General features: G+C 36.7%; 2 protein-coding genes across 2 annotated transcripts; both read right to left on the bottom strand.

Annotated features, from left to right (window-relative positions):
- Positions 1–41: 41 nt before the first annotated feature.
- LOC137405657 (uncharacterized) lies at positions 42–14,181 on the bottom strand. Its single transcript, XM_068092030.1, has 20 exons — positions 14,162–14,181; positions 12,703–12,805; positions 12,396–12,496; positions 12,212–12,303; positions 11,857–11,945; positions 10,798–10,917; positions 10,424–10,559; positions 9,178–9,276; positions 8,636–8,759; positions 7,975–8,101; positions 7,617–7,841; positions 6,729–6,903; positions 6,465–6,512; positions 5,750–5,944; positions 4,851–5,007; positions 4,377–4,474; positions 1,372–1,534; positions 1,181–1,239; positions 903–981; positions 42–159 (listed from the first exon to the last, which is right to left on the bottom strand). Exons 1-20 carry the CDS (start codon positions 14,179–14,181, stop codon positions 42–44), a joined length of 2,328 nt encoding a protein of 775 aa, XP_067948131.1.
- Positions 14,182–15,001: 820 nt separating this feature from the next.
- LOC137405577 (uncharacterized) lies at positions 15,002–20,297 on the bottom strand. Its single transcript, XM_068091914.1, has 10 exons — positions 20,165–20,297; positions 19,020–19,070; positions 18,617–18,689; positions 17,292–17,422; positions 17,021–17,177; positions 16,237–16,299; positions 15,792–15,853; positions 15,527–15,607; positions 15,305–15,432; positions 15,002–15,134 (listed from the first exon to the last, which is right to left on the bottom strand). Exons 2-10 carry the CDS (start codon positions 19,035–19,037, stop codon positions 15,002–15,004), a joined length of 846 nt encoding a protein of 281 aa, XP_067948015.1. The 5' UTR covers positions 19,038–19,070; positions 20,165–20,297.
- Between the last annotated feature and the right edge of the window lie 167 nt (positions 20,298–20,464).

Here is a 20,464-nt window from a genome sequence, read left to right as displayed (position 1 = left end):
CCAAAAGAAGATGCCCAGTGGGCTATGATGGAGTCATACTCTCACTGGAGCGCTCTGTGCACCATTGCATTCTTCACGTACTCAGTCCAGGCCATTTCTCGCTGTACTTCGAGTAGCTGTTTCTTGTCTCTCATATTTGATCTCGTTGATAAGAAGGTCCTACAACACACGAAAGGTATAAGGAGCAGAGGCTACTGTGAATTAGTACAGACAAAGAGTTTTTTTATATGGCTGACACCTATGAGAATGGATTAGTAAGGTCAATTGTTAGTGTTAATGTGACCACAAACCTTTGGCACACATTGTTAGAAAAAGTTGGTGCATTCAGCAGAAGTAATCCTCTCTTGCCGCTTTGGTATCTTCACCAGTCTTTAAATGGGGATCGCATAGGTCTTTGACATTACACCAATTTTTTTTGTAAGGCATGAAAAACTAAATTATCACAAAATATTTCATCTTTGCTACTTCATTTGAGCTGTTGTATAAAACTAACATGCATATATATTTGTATTAAAATATACAGGTAAATGAGTCGCTTGGTGAAATAGAGACAAAATCAGATACTTAATTCGGTAAAGGCTGCCATGACAGTGTACACTGTGCTAAGGTCACATAATTCCAATAACATCGGCTACTTGCACAATTTGTTAAGAAATCCATTTTATGGATACACACTGGAAGTAAAACAACCGTAAATTTGCACTCTCTTAAATTGTTACAGACAGGAAGTGTTGTTAGATAGATTGCAAGATGATCATTGCAAACATTGTTAGCCCAATTTGGGTTGCGTCTGAAGTGGTTAACCAATATGACACACTCATCCAACTGTTGGCAGTTAGTAGAAAGTAGATGCACAGCAGACGGAATCATTCGAGCTAAACCGTGGAAGCCTTCGCCCTAACCTTTGGTATGACGTTTGCTGAGGTAGAAACTTGTACTGCTGAAATGCCAGCTGCTGATCATACTTTGATTGCCCTGTAGCTGTATATAAGAAGAAACAGTTAGTGTTTTGAAACAAAAAATGGCTGTCATCTTCAAAGCTGTAGATAATCCATTACGATGAAATGCATGATTTGAAAAAAGTGAAGATGTGAAGTTAAATACGTCAGCAGCCAACCTAGGACACGTGGTCTGTTCACCCCACTTGTTGCATACTATACACTGTTTAAAGTTAACATACCATGCAAATTATGAATTTTCTGAGTTCTGGTGCTGCCACTCTTACCAGTAGACAAATATCTGCAACACAAGTGACAAAAGTGTGAGTAAGCACAAACTCAATACTAGGGTGTAACCTATTTCCTCAGAAAAGTCTAAATTAAGGCAAATATGGAGACTAACATAGTTACTGGAAAAAAATAATTATGATACCTTGTGGTATGGGCACTGAGAGTACGTGGGGCACCCTTGAGCCCCTCCTTCCAACCTGGCACATGCGCGCTATTAGGCCGCTTCTTCATCTCCTCAGAATGGAGATCTCGGCCACCTCCCATCCACAAATTAGCCCATTTGACAGACACATTAGGAGTGCAGTCTGCAGAGATTACAACAAATGTTAATAACTAAGTATCATTAACATCTCAGTATTGTTAGTACCTCAGTACTGTTAACACTTCAATATTGTTAACATCTCGGTATTGGTAATGTACCAGTATTGTCAACACCTCAAAACTATTAACATCTCAGTATTTTCAACACCTCAGTATTGTTACCATTTCAGTATTTTTAGCACCTCAGTATTGTTAACATTCCAGTATTTTTAACACCTCAGCATTGTTAACCTCTCACTACTGTTAACATCTCAGTATCATTAGCATCTCAGTATTGTTAAAATGTCAGATTTGATAAAATCCTAGTATTTTTAGTATCACTGTCTTGTTAACATTTTGGTACTGTTAACATATCAGTATTGTTAACATCTATCTTGTTAACATCTCAATGTTGTTAACACATCAATATAGAAGATGAACAAAGCTGTTTCTGACAGACAGTGATGACGCACATGAACTATTCTGAAGCCCTTCAGCACACAGCTGCTGCACTACATCCATGCAAGTCAATACCATAGTTCACTAATTACTACAAATCATCATTCTTCAACTCTTCCCATGCAGATACTTGGCAAGGTTTTTCCGAACCATTGCGGTGAAATATGCAATGACTAGCTGTGTTACATTGTGGTTAGTCAGCATACATGTAAACGAGGGATTTTCTTGTCACCTTTTATGGTTAATTCCTGAACTGATTTCTGTATTTTTAACAATATTCTAAAAAGTGAGTTTTCCGTCATCTTTTTTGCTGAACAAACTCAAATAATCAGAGAAGTGTGTCATCAACCATTCTATAACACAAATCATGAAATACTTTTACTGAATGATTGAACAAGCTTCAAAAATCAGCCCATATTAATTAATTAGCCCAAAATTCAATTATTAATTCTGTTTAGCTATTTGGCTAATGCTAACTGACTGGATGAACAGCCAACCCAAAGTGTGATTATAGCATACAGCATCAGGCTAGATCTCTTAGACAACTATATCACAAAAAGCTAATCTTTACAATGTACTTGTAGTTTTTTAATTTTTTTGTTATATAATAAAAAACATTTTGTTGATTATTAAACGAATAGAAGTTATACATGCATACATACTTGCAGAAAAGAGCTGTGTTTGTTAATTTGCTATGGTAAAGGAAGTATAGCTGTGGTGTGTGGTGCACATCAACGCATTAATGAGAAATAAAATTTGTGATAAAGTAGTCTAACCACCTACCAAAAAACCTCAATTGAACGCCACCTTAATTTGAACGCCGCCTCTATTTGACTGCCACTGACATTCTTCGATCTTTATGAACCAACTAGCTGTGCCACCAGGCGTTGCCCGTGTAATAGAAGAGTCTTTGGACAGAAAATTGATTTGTATTCAACATATAACAACATTTTCCATTCTAACTTTCAAAGTACATATCATGAGAGAAGTGTGTCGTGTTGTTGAAATAAATTGAGAGAAAAATAAAAACGACTGTAAAGGTTTTAAAACTTTGTCAAACAACTGTACCTTTCAAGCTAGTAGTCTGGCATATTGCCAATGGAAAACTCCACTAAGCTAGTTAATAAGGTTAGGCTTCCAATGACTGTAAGCCATGACTTTGAGTCTGCATTGTTGTACAGCTCAACTGTTCTAATAATAGCTATAGCCGGATTTCCGACGACACACGGATGGACTTTGAGAAATATATATATAGATAATAGAAAGTGATCAGTAGAAAAGTGTCCACAAATCATACTAATATTGACTCCGGTTACTTCAATAACAGTTAATTCTATCGTTGGTTCTGTTCATATCAAAGTTCGTTTTCCAACTCCAATGATTTTCAGTTTTTTGTTAAAACCTTGAAAGCAGCACCATAGAAATAATTAATAACTGTATCAGGCTAACGGTAGTTCCTTGTTTCACGCAGTCTTGATACTTCGACGTATGTGAAAAACAGTTTACATTTGCGATGGTATACGAACGACTAGTTTTAGACTAAAAGCTGTGCATGGTGGCTAAAAGTTTATCATTATTTGTGCGAAATGTAATGCGCAAAAGTTTTGCTCTGCTAAAAAAATTGTATTATAAGTAGGCCTATGGTTTATTTATGCCACTTGTTCTCCAATATATATTTGTAGCATTTGATAGATTGCTATATATAAATTTGTAGATTTATAGCATATTATTTGATAGCATCATTGCGGTTATCGTAACCTGACTTACAATGGATCGACGCTCATAACTCCTATTCTATTGCACACAAAGAGCCAGCTTTGACTGCAAACCAGCAAACATCAATGATTGCAATGAGCTTTTATGCAATATTGTTAAATATAGTTATAAAATGAAAATATACCTTTAAATTTAGAATGAAATAAAAAATTAAAAGCTCCAACAAATTGCAAAGCAGGGCACAGACTATAATACCATCGCAGGTTAGTTGCAAGCAATAGATATCAACTAGTAGAGATATTTCTCGATTTCCCAATGCATATTTATTTGGAGATCTACGACAAGTTGGAGGTAAATTAGCAGATCTCTTGCGTTCAACAAAGGTTAATGTTGCTCCGCCCGTAGGAGAGTGAAAGATTTACGTGACATTCGCGTCTCCTGTAAAAGGGTTAAATTTTTCTTTCCAAAATTCTGACAAGCTATTTGAAAATACAACGCCAGCCTCTATTTGAACGCCACCTTTATTTAACTGCCACTATAAGGTAAGGTTTGAAAAATAGAGCCCCCTAGTGTTCAATTGGAGGTTTTACAGTATATACTTTACGTTCAAACATAAATTTTCGGTAATTAAGACAACGCATCCACAAATGTATCAGGTCCTAATAGAAATACCTGGGTCGAATATCTTCAGGTCCCACTCTAAATTTCGATGTCTAAGCTTTGGTTGAATGTTATCCCCATAACCAACTTGATGATGCCTAGCGGAGGCCCTAAACAGACAAGGAGAATGATAAGAAATATAGCTATCTCTAAATGGAGTAAGGTTAAATTTCAGAAAAGACCTTTTAATAGAATAATGTTACACTGTCATTTTAACTTATCATGGAAACCTGCAGAACTAATGTACAAGTTTTATAATTTGATCTCAATATTGCTGTATTCAGTTGCAGCATGCATTGAAACTTGAAAGTACGTATTTAGAATTCAAAGCACGTTGCATTGAAGTGTAACGGTGACAATAATACTGATAGGGCTCATTGCATTCAAGTGTAATGATGAGACTGATATTGGTAGAGCTCATTGCATTCAAGTGTAATAGCAATGATATTGGTAGAGTTCATTGCTATTCAAAACCATGAGACTAACCTGAAAGTTTCCTCGGCTCGAAGCATTTTGTAAACTGAGTTAATGTTAGCGCTGGGTTGTCTCGAGGAGGTCTGGTTGCTCACTCGACTATGGCACGCCCTCAGATCTGGAGAGTTACTAGGGGCCACATGCCTTTCAGCAATTCCCATCTCTAAGTCTATTATATAAGAATAATTCTAATAACAAATAACTAATTGTAAATACATGTACTGCATAACAGCTGTCTACTCAGCATTGAAAGTAAACCAGAATAATTTTTTAGTAAACTTGGCAATGAAGTTTTCAAATGAAAAACAAAAATCTGTTTTCAAGCAATTAATTAGACATATGCAAAGACACATCAAACATAATTGTGTAGAAATTTAACTCAAATTTTTTAGATTTATACATCTGTGTAATACATGCATGAATATTTTTAGCTAATTTTAATATAAAATGTTTATGCATTTGACATCACGCTAATAAACCTGTATTTATAGCCTTAGAAGTAAAATTGCAAAAGACAAAACCGCTCTAGGTACGATGCGCTGCTGCGATACTCTCACACCTAAAAAATATGTGAGAAAACAACTTCAGACAAAGCATTTGTGATATACCTGGGTCAAAGAAAACTACAGCAAGTGACTGTTTTAATCCTAAAATCCTGTGGATTATATCACACCATTACTTCTAGATGAAAACAAAATCAATGTCTAGAAAAAGAATAACACAAAATGGCAGCTAAAGAAAGGAAAAAATGATAAAAATAAGAAATAAATGTCTAGCAGCTCTTGGAATGAATATCCATATGGTCAGGAAAGAAATAACTTCAACAGAAATGCGGTTGTTTAAAGGAACAGTTGAAGTGAACATAATAACTAGTGAAAGAGTAAAGAGAAGCTGTGGCTCCATAGAATTACCAGTAGTGCTAAGTGTGTCTCTTATCAGGTCTTCCCTAGCAAGAGCGGACAACTCATCCTCATCACTATCTCCATCATCTAGCGTAAACTCAGCTGATGTGTTTAAAGGTGTTGCATTGCTGGCCACATTCTCATCAGAGGTCACATCATGACCAGTTGGTGATTTACAGTTATATTCTAGAAAGCATTCAGTCGCTACCAAAGTTCAAGTACATAGCCTCAGAGAAGGCAACTGTGCTACTGTGAGAATGGAGGATGAATACTGGAGAGAGTGATAAGAAGTAACAGTAGTAACAACCAGCTGTTTGAGATGAGTAGAGCGCAGAGAAGCTGGAGAGTGGTATGAAGTGACAGCAATAACCACTAGTTGTTTGAGATGGGCAGAGACCAGAGTTAAGGTGTTATAAATATTATAAATCTTTGAAATCTTTAAAGGATAAACTCACCAGTTTCTCTTTTGTAACTTTTTGTGAACCATAAAAGCTGATACTTACTTTGAAATAAATTCGTTTTTGCTAACAAGCCACGCTATTTTATGCAATGATCAGTTTACAAGTGAGCGAGGTATGAGATAACACCTCATTAGTAAGCAAAAAGCAAAACATTTCTATAGGAAATTATCACTTTTATTAATAAACCTAAAAAACAGATCTAGAATAAATTCTGATAGGACGACATAACATGGAATGCAAATGATGGGAAAAAGTATTCATACCAAATGGGAAGAGAATATAGGTGAGCGTGCATGGGGTTCGCCTTATCCCTAGCAGTGAAACAATAGCAGAGACTTCAAAGAACTGACAGACAAACAACAGTATAGCAGGCAAATAAGGATTCACTAGAAAAGCTCTAACTCTGGCTCATAAGCCAGTCAACAGCAGACATGTCTGGACATGCCCGCAGGACAGTCAGTGGACATGTCTCAATGTATCAATTAACAAATATGTCTACATATTACTCCCTTACTAAGCCTGTGTACCTGGAGATTGTGGTGGTGGAGATTGAGCTGAAGCAAGCACGTCATTAGCGCTGGGAGCGTGGCTGAGTTTGGGAGGTATTGTAACTCCAATCTGTACGACTGACAGTTGTTTAGGAGTCCTCGGTGTTGGTGATGAAACCTCTGGATTCACTTCTTTTTCGCCGATTGGAGTTGCCTATTAAGAACCAGGGTAATTTTATAGTCTATACATTCATGCGCACAAGATGAGTTATGAGTGATTACAAAGACAACTATTATATTCACAGCTCGATGAAGGAAAGAGGAAGCAGGCTAGACTCAGAGGAAACTAGACACAAACAAATAGCAAGAGAAGGCAGAAAACATAACTGCATGGGAGTCAGCGATAAAGTCAAAGCGACCGACTGCAAGAAAGAGACATGCTGCCATCATATGCCACATGACTGCACAGAACACTGTATTTCCATGCCATACGAATTTGAGTGAAACACTACAGTTACATGCTGTATGATCTTGTGTACAACGCTGCGGTAATGTATCACAATAATCTTGAATATAACACCGCAGTGATAAGCCATGTGACCTCGCATAAGATACCGTAGTCATATGCTACATGACCTTGCAGGGAAACTTGCAGTTGCTTGTCATAGCACTTTGTGCTAAGCACGGCCGTGGTGTGCTATGGATGACTATCTCTATTTCGTTTCTTAAGCATCGATATAAATTCCAAAATGAACTGGGAGCCTCAGTCAAACGAGTTGAGAAAAGATTTAAGCAAAGTTTCCAGGCTTTTTTTCTACATCAAAATTTATGCCATGGTCAATTCTGATTTTTAATACTTCATTTTTATTAATTGTCGTACTTGATGAGATCATAAATTCAATTAAAAACTAAGCAGGAAGTACCTACCGCTGGATTATTATTATTATTGGAGTTGCCTTTTTCGTCTGCAATTGAGAGTTTTTGTAGCTGTACTTCTCCAGGCGGCAGAGCTTGTTGTCTGCTTGGTGGAGGTGAGTGGATGGGTGAGAATGTTGGCACTGAGCTTGGTGCGCGTGGGCTAACAGTAAGACGATCCCGTGCTATATCAGTGTCAACAACTAAACCTTGAACATCGCACTCATCTTCCGACGGCTACAAAACGTAAACAGAAGCAAACTTGCTTTACAAAATGTTATGAGAGTTATCAGAGTCATAGTTAGGAATCATATAATCACAAGACCTTGTACAGCTAGTATGCCGAGTCAAAGATTGTCACGAGTCTTACCATTGGAACTGTAATAGGAGTTGCTTTTCCTCCGATGGAATGATGGCAGACAGTGACTTCGGAACTTCCCATATCAGAGACAGTATCATCAACTAGTTCATTCTTCTTAACGTAGCGCAGACTCACTCTTAAATATTTTAGAGCATTTGTAACAAACAACAGCCAGCGGTATACTGTTGATAACCAGCCACAGACCTACGAGCCGAGTACCTACTAGCCTAATCCAGTGCCACTTGACAGGACTTTCTCAACTCAGCTGTACGATGAGACGCAGCAAAGAAAATCAAAGAGCTACTTTAAAAAGGCCTTTCCACACAAGTGTGTTTCTGGTAGGCATAAAAGCTCTGACAGAAGGCTAACATTATGTATTCTTAAGTCATGCCTGCAGTGCTAATTTGTAAGGCCGTTCAGATTCTCTGAAAACAGTCAGGACACATTGACTACTTGCAACCTGTTCTCTATTCCCAATACAGTCCTTTGTATTAGAAACTAATCACGTTTGTACATAGCATGAATCGCTATGTAACCTGGTATTCGTTACATAGACATCTTTCATTAAACTCTATTCCGAGTGCCCAAGTAAATGAAGCTTCGCTTTTGAGCATATACATAAGGCCAATTACCTTTTGACATTCTATGAGTAGCAGAAAAAAACTTATACCTGTTGCCGAGCGTACCCCGAGGTTTCCAGTATGACTTGGCGCTGTCCCAGATAAGTTCTCTAGTGTCTATATACGCGTAGTGCTCCTCAAACGATGGCGCCTTTGACTGCATAGCGCCGTTCACTGTAGGCACAGCAACATGTGATAAACAGCCTTTGACTTTATGACAGCAAAATAGTAAAAGTATGCATGCGGAAATGACATGATATAGAAACTGCTGTTAAGGCAGAATTTAAACTTGTTAACAGTTAACAAGTTTAACTTGATAAACTTGTTGAGCTCTCATCTTTCCGAGGCATAGAAGACTGATCGGCTTTTAAGAACACAGATCACTATTGACAGAGATCGTTGTTCATGAATCAGCTACACCAAAGCAAAACAGCTCAATCTCTCACCCGCATAAATGCGATAATTACGACACAACACGTAAAAACCAGTCAATAACTAGCAGCAGAAATATAGTATTTAAGAAAAAACATACGTAGCAAGAAAGGTTGCATGACTGGGATGGTTACGGGAGCAAATAACACAGTTCAAATACCTGGAATCATTTCTAGCAATACAAGAGCAATATCTGGCTGAGGAAGAGAGACTACTCTAGCTAGACACTGTGGAGACGTCAGCACAGTCTCACCCACATCTGCAATAGTAGGACTAGTGATAAAGTCTAAGGCCGGCTAAAAGATTTATAAATAGTAAAGCCTTTAGACTGGACATGATAGACAAATTCACGGTTTTTGTTACAGGCATAGATCTTCATAGGCATATTAAAGTGAAATTTTGATGCTATGTTCCATGTCATCGTGCTACAGATGAAGCAAATTAAAAGGAGATTCACTCGAAATGCAGAATTACCATTCATAAACTTAAATAACGCAAGGGCCAACAGCGTGCTCTTTGAGAAAGTGTTCAGAATACAGCAGATGTTATGCTTTTATGAATAGTTGAGAGAAGAAAACTACCTATGTGTGGTATGACAACTCTGCATGGTCCTGTCAAGATGCTTAAATTAACAATCAGAGCAGTTACAGTAAGAAAATGAGTAAAGTTGGCAAACACAACACCACAACTATTAGTTTGTATATTAACTGTACTACTTTTAACCAATACCTACAATAGCATGCATTATCTCACAAATGAACCAAGTTATTACTCCAAATTCCTATCGGTGAAGGTCACGAGACTATTTTTTTTAAACTTGATAATAAAATCGCAATACCAAAATTGCTCGGAAGATTATTTGAGTATATTAAACATTACACACAGACAGAAGACTTGGACACACTAGCAGTGGCTACTAGCAGACAAACACAACAGTAATTCCTAGAGGTTTCTCTTAATAGCCGCCTCTAGCCACCATGGCTGGTAGTTTCCCTGACAGGCTTTGATTTGTGGATACACCTAGCAGTTGCCCTCATAAGTCATTCCTAGCCGTCACTCTTGCAGCCACTTCTAACAGCCACACCACACAGCTAATAACAAGTCTTTAAAAGGCAGACGAGTTGCTGGAAGTAGATTCGCTCGCCTACCATTATTCCTTGACAGTTCCCAAACCATTTCTCTAAATTCCTGACGACTAATCTCTAAGCAGTAAAAACAATGAGATCTGAATCTGTATAACAACAGCTGCTGCGCAATAAACATATGCATGTAGGATATGACACAAATGAGGAATAGGTACTAGGATTTGAGTGAGCTCAATATTTGATAACCTGTATTTGGTATGCTTCTTTTTCAAAAACACTTATTATAAGATTGTAAGGGAATGATGAACGTTGAAGTGTTACCTGGCTGCCTCGCTCTTTCAGGTTTAGCGCTCGTGATACGGGGTGGGTTTGTATTCGGACTCGTCTGCCCTTTCATGTGGTATGATGATGAAAACACAGGCCCAGACATTGGTCGTTTGGGCAAGGGTTTTTTTGACTGCAAAAATGTAACAAATACACTGAAACCTCTGAAACGTTGACTCAATGAGTGGCAGAACTCACTGAAATAACAATCATCTTAAAGGCTGCAGACGAACATGAAATATTCATCCTGAACTTAAGCGTGAAATGTTCAATGCCTGCTGAAACTTGGCAATTGCACAAAGATAATTAATGACATAGCAATGGTCTCAGCTCTGGCTTGTTGTTCTAGTATGCAGGGTGTAACAACTCACAAATATCTTTTGTTCCTCTGATGGAGATTGAATAGCTTTTTCAGGTGTTTTTGCTAAGCTGAACATGACAGCTGATTGAATGAATTGACCCAAAGCTTTAATTTGCTCTGGTTTGCTAACCTGCAACAATCATGTATAACAAGCATTAGACAACATGAATGACATCATCCACAATACACCAACATCACTACAAAACATTTAGTAAAAGTAATAGATTGGTATTATGATCACATCAAGAGATGAACATTCATACGTTTAGTCTAAGGTCTTTGTAACTTCTTGAGACCTTCAACAGACCTTCAAACTGTTAAGGCCTGCAATGGCGATTGTAATCATGAGACTGTTTAAAATAAACACATTATTGTTAGACGTATTATTTGTCCTTAATAGTGTACATAGTTTATAAAGTATTTATTTGATGAATTATGGCAATATACACATCAGTGGAAAGCTAAGGATGTTCTACACATGAATATTATTAAATATCAATTACTATCTGCCTCTTTAGCGTGGAGGTGTGAGGTGTCAGCATATTTTGAAAAAAATCCAATAAAAACTAAATTTTTATTCTCCGACAAAATTGACCCAATGTAAGACTGTTTTTGAACATATGTATACCTGTAACTATGTGAAGGTAAGTAGGTAGCCTTTGGAGTACTAGCAGCATCTTAGTAATTAGTTGGCCAGTCCTATATTTGTAATCACAGGCTAAGATAGAATGGGTACCCAATAAATAGATTAGTATATTTCTTGAGAATACTTTTGGTGGAAGATGGAGTGTCTACAAAACTTGCTTCTCAAATAGATATAGCAGGTATGGTCTGATATGAATAATAATGAATGTGAGTTTATGTTATAAACGACAAAGAACACAAAATACTACTAGGTGGTCTCATTATGATGATTACCACTGCAATAGGGACAATCTGAAGTTTTTTGGGAGTTGTCTCATATTTACAAACTATAGCTTTAGATTTGAAAGGTAGTGATGGCACAGTACCATACAAACTAACACTAACAAACTGAGTTCTTAGACTATAAAACGCTGTTACGACTAACATTTTTCTTATCCAGATCAGCTTTGAGAGTGGATACATTCTTGACTATTTCAACATCACTTGTGGCTGTTGTAGCTAGAGTCATCACACCTGAAAAAGAAAAGATCATCAAATAATTTTGGACTTTACAGTATATACATGTATATACAAAAATATTGCACCATGTATATACAAAAATGTTGCACCATGTATACATGTATATAGAAAATATAGCACTGATACCAAATAAATAAATATAATAAAACAACAAAAAGCACAAAATATGGTACAATTTCAATAAAAGATGAGGTGTATTATCAAATTTCAGCCTTCTCATGAGTGCAAATACTAACATGAACTAAAGGCGGTTGACTCACCGGGTTCCTTCTGCAGATAATCAGCAAATGATGGAACGTAACACATGAGAAGAACAACCTCTGCTGCAAGCAGTGATCTGTATTGCTTGTACCTACATCGTGTCAAAATATGTTAACAGGTGCTTTCCAAGTGCTATACCTAGCATCCATGCCTAGCCAATGAAAGGGAATATAGTTTACTTACAGCCCATTAGATGCTAAACTCGTTCTCTTTGGTGGCTGTTTGATGCACTCAGCAAGTAAAAAGTTCATGCTGAGGTAGAGCTTGTCATACAACCCACCTGACTGTAAATACAGATTACAAAACCAAGTAGAAAGCAGAAGCAATGCGTTTCATTTACTCTGAGATTTCAAAAAACTTTAATTACCACTTCTGTTGATAATAAAAGAAATACACACCTATGACAAGAGTGATGAAAGACAAACAGGTGCCAATATTTAGCTTTACTTGAAACAGTGAAAAAGGATTTTAGAAAGATTTACGACTTCACCTGTTTCTCCAACCTTTCAACCTTGACCGCACTTAGCAGAATGGCAGTGACTAGAGCTCGTGAAGAAGGGGCTAAGGTAAAAACTTCCATAGCATTCACATTCCTAAAACAGAAAGTATCAACTACTAGCCGCTATAAAATCTACCACATTTGGCCATTCCATATTATATTTTATTTAAAAGTTTATCAGTCAAATGAGAGGAGCGTGTCCAATTAAAACCACACACAACTGAATAGGTGTGATGAAATAGCAAAAGTATGGTAGTTGTTGTTCAAACATTTCATAGAACAGAGTTGTGGTCTCCTATCATATATTATGAAAGAGTTGTGTAATCAACTTGGATACTATACTAAGTTCTACTGTCTTGCATTATTATTATTTTATATCTACTATATTATGAAATTCTGACCTTGCAATCTTGCTTAAAACTGTCGCACTGAAAAGATGATATAGGCTTCATAAAAGGTTGCTTTACGCTAGTCTCTAACCCATGACATTCAGCTTGGGAGACCAACATGCTGCCGCTTGCACTACTCGACAGCATTCCAATGTTAAATAACAATCATAAGAGCAATGCGGCGTTAAATTCTCAGGTGAGGGAAATGTTATAAGAGGGGACTCACTACGACTTATTTAATGTGAAAAAAACAACTTTGGTTTTCCATATGAATGTCCCTCGATTTATCTACGCCGAAACTCAAAAATCGGTCTTCGCGTGCTTTAACAACATTTGTCCTCAATGAACATGCTCATGGATTTTTAGCGAAAAACAATTTGCATTAAAAATAAAATAAATCCCAAGCATTGCTTACGGCTAGAATTCAATAAATATGTTTACTGTAGTCCTACACACTTGATGCTCACTCCGTCTTCTGCTGATGTATTAGAAACAAATTAAGTTGGTGATCAATTTATCAGTCCAGGAGAGAAAAACTAGAGAGCAATCATGACCTAGGGATCTAAAGGCCTGCCCTGTGAGCATCAAGCTGGGATTTAATTTTAGACTGTACAGAGTTGTCATACCATACATATAGAGCTTTCTTCTCTCAACTACACTTAAAAAGAAGTATTACATCTGCTGTATTCCGAGCACATTCTTAAAGGTCATACTGTTGACATTATTCAAGTTTCTGTGGTGTAATTCTACGACATCAACTCCTACAGATTAGTCAACAGTTCCTTAGCTGGTGTTTGATGAGAGGAAAATGTTGAGTAAAACTACAGCAACAACTCAACCAAGTTTTATTGGATAGATGATGAGTAAGAGAAAAAAAACTGCCAAATATTAGAAGTAGAAATTCTGCTAACAAAACCTCAGAGCTATGAGAATACAACAGGTAATATTATGTCCAGATAACAAATACATAAAAATTACTAGCAGTGTGATAAGCAGGCAAAAACAAGACACTGCTATGTTAACTTTTACAGACTATTTCATCATTTAATAAAAGTACTCACCCAAATTTGTCTAGTTTCATCAGTTGCATCGTTTCCATAAATAAACTGTCTGGTACTTTAAACTCCATAGATGTCTGAAACACATGTTAAAAGCAATATTACAATTATCTCTGTCTGTAAGAGGCAGCTAGAGTTAAAAAACTTTCTGATACATATTGCTACAATTCATAGCGTCTTGTACTTGATGTACTGAAACTTCTCAAATACAAAGCAAGGGCAGCACATTTGACACCATTCTTTTCATTATGTTCTATAATTATATTTTATAACTTACTTTTTAAATATGCAAAGTAAGTATGGTCTGAGATAAGAACGTGAGTTTATGCCATAAATGACTAAGAATATGAAAGAATTAGTAGATGGTCTCAGAGTAGCGATCATCACTGTACCAATAGGGACAATCTGAAGTTTTTTCGGAGTAGTTTCATATTTACAAACCATAGCCTTAGATTTGAAAAAAAGGTAGTGATGGCACAGTACCAAACAAACTAACGCAAACAAACCGAGTTCTTAGTTTCATCCCAACAACAAAGTCAGCAACGGTCATTGAAAAGAAACTCGATAGCTTTAGCGCTGTGACTGCTGTCCGCTTTAACTGGTAAATTCGAATTTTTAAAGAGAAGTCAGCCATCTTAGTCCAGTTTATTGATATATAGAATGGCTAAATTTCAAACTGTTGGTAGTTGTCCTTTGCTAAGTGCACAACAAGCTTATGTACATGAATGGGAGACATGCACTCCAGGAGGCTACTTAACAAAAACACTGTCTAGTAACCATATTTGAATGAACGACAGCAAAGGGTCAGCAATGGCTGCACAATACAGTCACACAAGGGTCTACTTACAAGTCAGCACACGAGGGTTTACTTACAAGCAGCAACATAATGAACATGTTACACCGCAGCGTGTCTACACTTCTTGCTGCCAACAACTCCACAAGGAACGTTTCACTGATTGGCAGTGGGTGGTGCTTGCTGTGTAACATAAAGTCAAGAAAGAAAGTGCAAACAACAGGATAAGGTGTAATCTAGATAATATAAATCATAGAGGTGGGTGCTTAAAAGCAGCATAAAGTGCGTGGGAGAGAACAGGCAGGTAACATTCCATGAAGCTCGTATGTTACGCTATCAGTTCCTGTATTCACCTTTGCAAGGCATTAAAGTGCAGAATGATATCTTGGGCTACATTTTGAGCTAAATAGTTAAGTCGTCTTTTGTCCAAATCGACATTTGGGGCATCCTGCTTGGGAAAGCGTCTCATCAGATGAACCACCTGAATGCATAGAATTGTAGGCTATCACTTAATTCTAATACACATACATAATCACGAAACAAGTAGTGCAAAAGCTAAATAATAAAAAAGTCACCTTCTCTCCAAAAATGCCATCAATCTCTCGCTTCTTTTGCGCCGAAGGAACAAAACTACGAAATGCAGGAAGCTTGTGTCTCTGCAAAATATGAAGCAACAATTGATGGACGATTAGCTAATACTGACTGACTGGGGAGAATTAATTAAATCACTCACTGAGATAATGCATAATGCATGAGATATTGCATTATAAGTTATTATAATGCATGATTACAGTAGAATGAAGTAAGACAGAGAGATACTGGAAGCTTTCAAGTACTCACAACAGGTCGTTCCGAAACGGCGGAGTCATCAAAGAATGTTTTGACTTGTATTCTCTCAGCAGCTGCAAATCAATAGAATTACGTGAATAGATACCTACAAAGCGGTAGACAAGTGAAGGAATAAAGACTGTACTTGGGCATATGGCTCAGGCAGCATGCTATATACAGTACATGTCAATTACATGAGAGCATCTTTGAGGTTACTACCAATTGCTGTCTACTTGCAAACATTGATAATTGTGTGCTGCTGATGATAATGAAAGCTATGACATAGTCTCTCAGCTCTTCTTTTCCATAGAACCTATCCTTTCACCACTCCAATTCGATCAAGCCAACGGTTAGCTGGGATCTTAAAAGATTGATCGTATTTCTAAGAGGTTTCCCTAAAGCTTGAAAATACCCAAATTTCTTAAAAGAGTATAAATACTTGGCTATCAATGCTTACAAGTCACCAGTCGTCCATCCAACATCCAGATGTTAGGAAGACAGTCTATGACATGAATTCGATCTAAAATATTCAGAAGATAATGCTAACAATCTTCCTTTACTTAACCACCTGCTAGTCTAAATATACAAAGGGCAGCACCAACAGGTTTAATAACCATCACACATTGATTACTCTCCCTAATTGTACTCTGTGATATACGAGCTGTCGTAGATGAATCGATATGAAATTCTACGCACCAAATTAGAAACGCAAACAAATGATTATAAAGCTAGTAGAAGAGGTGATAAGCCTCGCTACTCAGTTTCAATTTATTTGATCAGCGTGTGATTAACTGGAAAAATTCATACCGCCTTAAGTGTTTGTATATACAGCAAACAGACTGTTATTGAAATTGGGTGATAGCCATTTTTAGAAGTAATATGAGTTGGTACTGTTACTCTACACTCAGTGAACACACCAGGTCCAAATTTTCCTCTTCACCCAGAATTATCCCTTTTACTGGTTGCTAAAAATAAATAGCTCTCTATCACGACAGAGAGTAGACCTGGACTAGTGGTCTGAACACCTGACCTGCAAACAACAGATTGGGGGTTCAATTCCCAGAAAAGGTCACATGTAGTGACAAGATTGATATACAATCTTATATTGCTCCTCGCAACTCGGTATGTCTCCAGTCATCAGGTTCCCCTGCATGTTTATATATGACCTTATATTTGCAAAGACTCAGAAGTAATCCACAAGTCAAAGCTGAGAGATCAAGCAAGTAATCTAAGAGGCTCACAATAAGGGTCTTTCTCCAGTTGAGGATTGCCATGTAGCCTTAGGTCAAGTAAGATCAGATGTTGAAGCTTGCTAAGATCAGCCCATGCTAACTGGTTGTTAGATAGATCTAGTGTTCCTAAGGCCACAAACCTTCCAAATCCTTCCAGACATTTCACCTGATGACACAATATTTAAAAACCTCATGGTAATTTATCATGTAAAAAACATTATTTTTATATCTCAATGCAAAATAACATAGTTTGGTGGGAAAGACAAAAACGATTTATTACCCTATTATTGCTGACATTGAAGGACCAAAGCTGTGGGCAGTGCTCAATGCATGTTGACACACTCTCTATCGAGTTGTGGCTGAGATCCAAAGACTGCAGCCTCGTGCATGGGTTCAGCTTTTCCAGCACAGCTGTTCAAGTTGATACAAAGTGACAATTAAATGTAGCATTACGGTAGTAGTGAAAGCGGGATGACTAGAAGGAAAAAATGAGAAGACGGAGTCGCTGATAGGGCATATGAAAAGTTATTAGTAGATGCAAGTGAATTGGTAGGTGAGCAATTGAAGTATAAGATAGAAGATAATCGAAACAACTATAAACTAAAAGACAGCGATAGAAGTCTAGTCCAAGAGCACCCATAACTTTAAAACATGCTCCGCAGTGTCACATATGTATATGTTCAATAAAGCACTAAACATAACAATAAACAAAGACTTTGACTAGAGTAGTCACGCAAGAATGCATTTAAAATGTAATAAAAGTTTTTTAAATCACTGAAATATTTAAGAAAGTGATTTTAAATATATAACCACCTAGTATATTAGTGTGATATCTCATGTCTGTTTGAGCCCTACTAAGACCATGATAGTTTCCGAAATATTAGTAGGAGCTGTAAGTATAAACAGTCAAATAGCAAACACTTCAAATGCTTTTTGGTCAAATAAAATAACTTTGAGCAATGGCACTATACACTGAAATAACCCAGCATGGCTACACAAGCAATTTACATGCCAAGAAATAATATCATTTCTCAATTTTTTGCAATAGGTTAGGTTATTTTGCAATAATTAAAAAAGATGTATTTGAAAGAGAAGGAAGACTAATGACTAGAAAAAGAGAACTCGTCAAAATAAGGAGTAAGAGAGAACTGTTAAGTCAGCCATTTCATTAATATTACAGTTTCGCTGTTGGGTCAGCGTCTCAACAGTTCAGTGACTCGTTGCACAATAGTCCCATAGAAGGCAATATATCGGCATTTGCTCAATTAAATAAGAGCTTGCTTTTGACTGGCTCCACCCAATCAGACGTTGTGTGAAAACATGTGTAAAGAATAAGCGAATGGTCAGACACAATAGCTTAACAATACATGACTGGAGTCATTCAAAACGTTAGGATAGGTATTTCAATGCCCAGAAAGCCATTTCTAATGTTGTAAGTAAAACCTACAACAAAGTGTTGCGGACATCAGATAATAAATACTGCAGCTATGTTTGCGTGGGTTTGTCAACACTCAAGTCTATGTATATCGATAAGCTCAAGAAGTATATTAACATTCCTATGTGTAGATCAAGACTTGAATTAGTGTACCAGTTTGTATTACTTACATATGTCCAGATGAGACAAGTTAAGATGGAGAATAGACTGCAGAGAGCTCAGTCTCGCTTTACTCCTAATCAACTGCAACCACAGACATGTACAACTACAGACATCAACTTACTTATACAAAATTAAATACTTAGGTTTGTATGAACCTGCAGAATTGTGAAACTCTAAATGAGTTCAAAGATTGCGAGCGGATAGGATTGCTAGCTGATCTAGCAACCCTACAAATAGGTGTCAAGCTAATATTACAGGTGTTAATCTACCAAAGAGGAGTTGCACACATATAATAGCAATCCGGTGTAAATCAATATACATCAGATTTCAGCTATAATGGATATTGAACTGTGAAAGGCTGATAGAAACTGCTTCTATACGTAGAGTTTGAGTTATGGACTATCAACCTACCTGGTTAGTTATCTTCATCACAGGTCAAAGACTTGCATCTAGATCCCAATCCTAAAAAATGAAATATAGTAACAATTGCACTGCGTATAATTTCAAAAAATGCTAACAGAATTCAACTTGCTAGTACTATGACAGTATCAGAGTTTATTGTAGAAATGTCAAAACTGCTTACTCTAGATAACTGTTTTTTGTTTTACAATGTAAAAACATATTTTCGACGTTGGGTGTAATTAGACAATCATCTACAACATCTATCCTTGCCAGAATAACCGTTAAAACTGTGTTGAATTGAAGCTATGCGTATAAATAAGAAAAATAAAGCTGACTATTGTGGCTAAAAAGAAATGTAGAGTCTGCTAAAGCATAAAAATAATTCTAGTGGAGAACTTTTGGGCTATAATCAGTCATTCATAAGCAAGCAAACTAAAAAAGCAAATAACATGCTAGCATCTTACAATCTACTAAACAAAGAACAGAGAAAATAAATTCAAACAAATTATGTAGCAGGCTTCAACAATTGCAGTACTTGTGTAAAACCCATTATTTTCATTCATTAGCTCTATGATAGTTACTTTAAAGTAAAAAGTCATTGTAAAATTATTCCAGAATGAATTATTTTAGTGTTCCGTCATACTGCAAAGCCACTAATTGGTACAACAAAAACCAGTGTATACACTACTTTACATATATTAGCTCATCAGCTGTTCTTGTGGGAATAATAATAATGATGTTGATAATGATGATAATGAATAATGATGTTGTGGAACTCTAATCTAAATAATCTTAATATAACTGCAGCTATATTGTGCAAAAAGAATTAGCACAAACTGTACAATTACTATAATATGATCAGACATTCAATATACAACTCTAAACAAAAACAGTTTTAAACGACCTAAGTGTTAATGTGCCAATGCTTGAACAACATTGTCTGATTGCAACAAGACTGGAATGAATATTGGCGAGAAAGACTAGTAACAAACTTTAGAGTGAATATAAGTAGAATATAATCTGTTTGGCATTTGCTATAATTCAAGCAAATTGAATTTGTTTACAGTCAATCCAAGCTTGGCGTATAAATTGTCAGGCTATGTAGGTTAGCTCCGCTGTAGGTCCGTTAACGAAATTGATAAAAATATACTTACGATGGTAGTTGCCAGAGCTTTTTAGTTAAATTGTTATTCACCATGTGTTTATTGTTTGTGAGCCTAACATTGATAGAGCACGATCCCTATGCCAATCAACGGCAAAATACAATAATATTATGCCAACAACCAGTTCACAGAAATCGCATAATGCTGGAAAACACTAGCACGCGGCTGTCGCGAAGTGCCGAATTGCGATGGAAATAAACATACAAATGCGCATAAAAAGTATTGTTGCAGCATAATTTATAGAAACAAATAAAAACAAACAGTTATATAAATCTTTGTTAAATTTAAATT

Source organism: Watersipora subatra, chromosome 1 (genome assembly GCF_963576615.1).
Source record: "Watersipora subatra chromosome 1, tzWatSuba1.1, whole genome shotgun sequence".
NCBI lineage: Eukaryota > Metazoa > Bryozoa > Gymnolaemata > Cheilostomatida > Watersiporidae > Watersipora > Watersipora subatra.
This window is presented reverse-complemented; position numbering and strand designations above follow the sequence as displayed.